This window comes from Salvelinus sp. IW2-2015, linkage group LG26, assembly GCF_002910315.2.
Source record: "Salvelinus sp. IW2-2015 linkage group LG26, ASM291031v2, whole genome shotgun sequence".
NCBI classification, from domain to species: Eukaryota; Metazoa; Chordata; class Actinopteri; order Salmoniformes; family Salmonidae; genus Salvelinus; species Salvelinus sp. IW2-2015.
Window position 1 is genome coordinate 16,558,048 of NC_036866.1, and position 1,096 is coordinate 16,559,143.

Sequence of the window (1,096 nt, forward strand, 5' to 3'; positions counted from 1 at the left end):
TGGGCTACCTTGGTCAGTGACAATGCTGATGGACCTTACCTGGGGTCCAGCTCAGAGGTCTGATCAAGGCCAAGGGACTGAGGCAGGAACTTCTCTAAACCTTCATCAGAGAAAAGCTGGGAGACCTGGGAGAAACACAAGATAGATAGTGACCTTCACATCAATGATCCAAGACCAGCTCAGTTAATCCCTACCATTGTGACAATGAGTCGTCATAATGCTACATCAAATGTACATGATCTTAGGGGCATTGGCAAACACAATGTAAGTAACTTAATTTTTGTACCCCTAATTGCACCGAATACTTCTGTTTATCATACAGCTATTGTATGCAGTAATCATGAGCCTATAAATCAGAGTTTCACTGTTAGCACTGAGGCGGTGTGCCCTAGTAGGAAGACCACTTTGTGCAGCTCACCCTGCACTATCAGCTCCAATATAAATAACATGACTAAGTCTACTTCTGATAAGCTTCCCAGTAAAGTATTAAAAACAATCAAGCAACCCAGAAAAGTGCTAAAAATAGCCCATATTAACATATGCAGCCTGAGAAACAAGGTCCATGAAGTCAATAACTTGCTTGTAACTGATGACATTCATATTCTGACTATCTCTGAAACTCACTTAGATAATACCTTTGATGATACAGTGGTAACAATACATGGTTATAACATTTACCGAAAAGACAGAAATGCCAACGGAGGCGGTGTTGCGGTCTATATTCAGAACCACATTCCTGTAAAGCTTAAGAGACAATCTAATGTTAAATACTGTTGAAGTAATATGGCTACAGGTTCATCTGCCTCACCTAAAGTCAATAAGAGACACATGCGTTCAGTCCCCTCTCTCTGCTTCGGCCACTCTCTTACCTGGGAGAGAAAGTCCAGCACCTCCTGGTGAGTCCTGCTCACAGTGGACACAGAGGAGTCTGACCATTTGACCTGCGGGATGAGGAGAGAGCGAGTAGAGGGCAACAGGATACGACAACGAACATACAGTACATACTTAACTGTGTGTGTGTGTGTGTGTGTGTGTGTGTGTGTGTGTGTGTGTGTGTGTGTGTGTGTGTGTGTGTGTGTGTGTGTGTGTGTGTGTG

At 43.4% G+C, this 1,096-nt stretch overlaps 1 protein-coding gene across 2 annotated transcripts in view; it reads right to left on the reverse strand.

The window, feature by feature from the left end:
* LOC111953086 (zinc finger CCHC domain-containing protein 14) overlaps positions 1 to 1,096 on the reverse strand; it is a 36,770-nt gene that overhangs the window by 14,027 nt on the left and 21,647 nt on the right. For both annotated transcript variants that reach the window (XM_023972180.2, XM_023972179.2), the window contains exons 4-5: positions 870 to 941; positions 40 to 125 (exon numbers count right to left, since the gene is read on the reverse strand). In XM_023972180.2, coding sequence (XP_023827948.1) covers positions 40 to 125; positions 870 to 941 — 158 coding nt within the window. The remainder of the gene's footprint in view (positions 1 to 39; positions 126 to 869; positions 942 to 1,096) is intronic.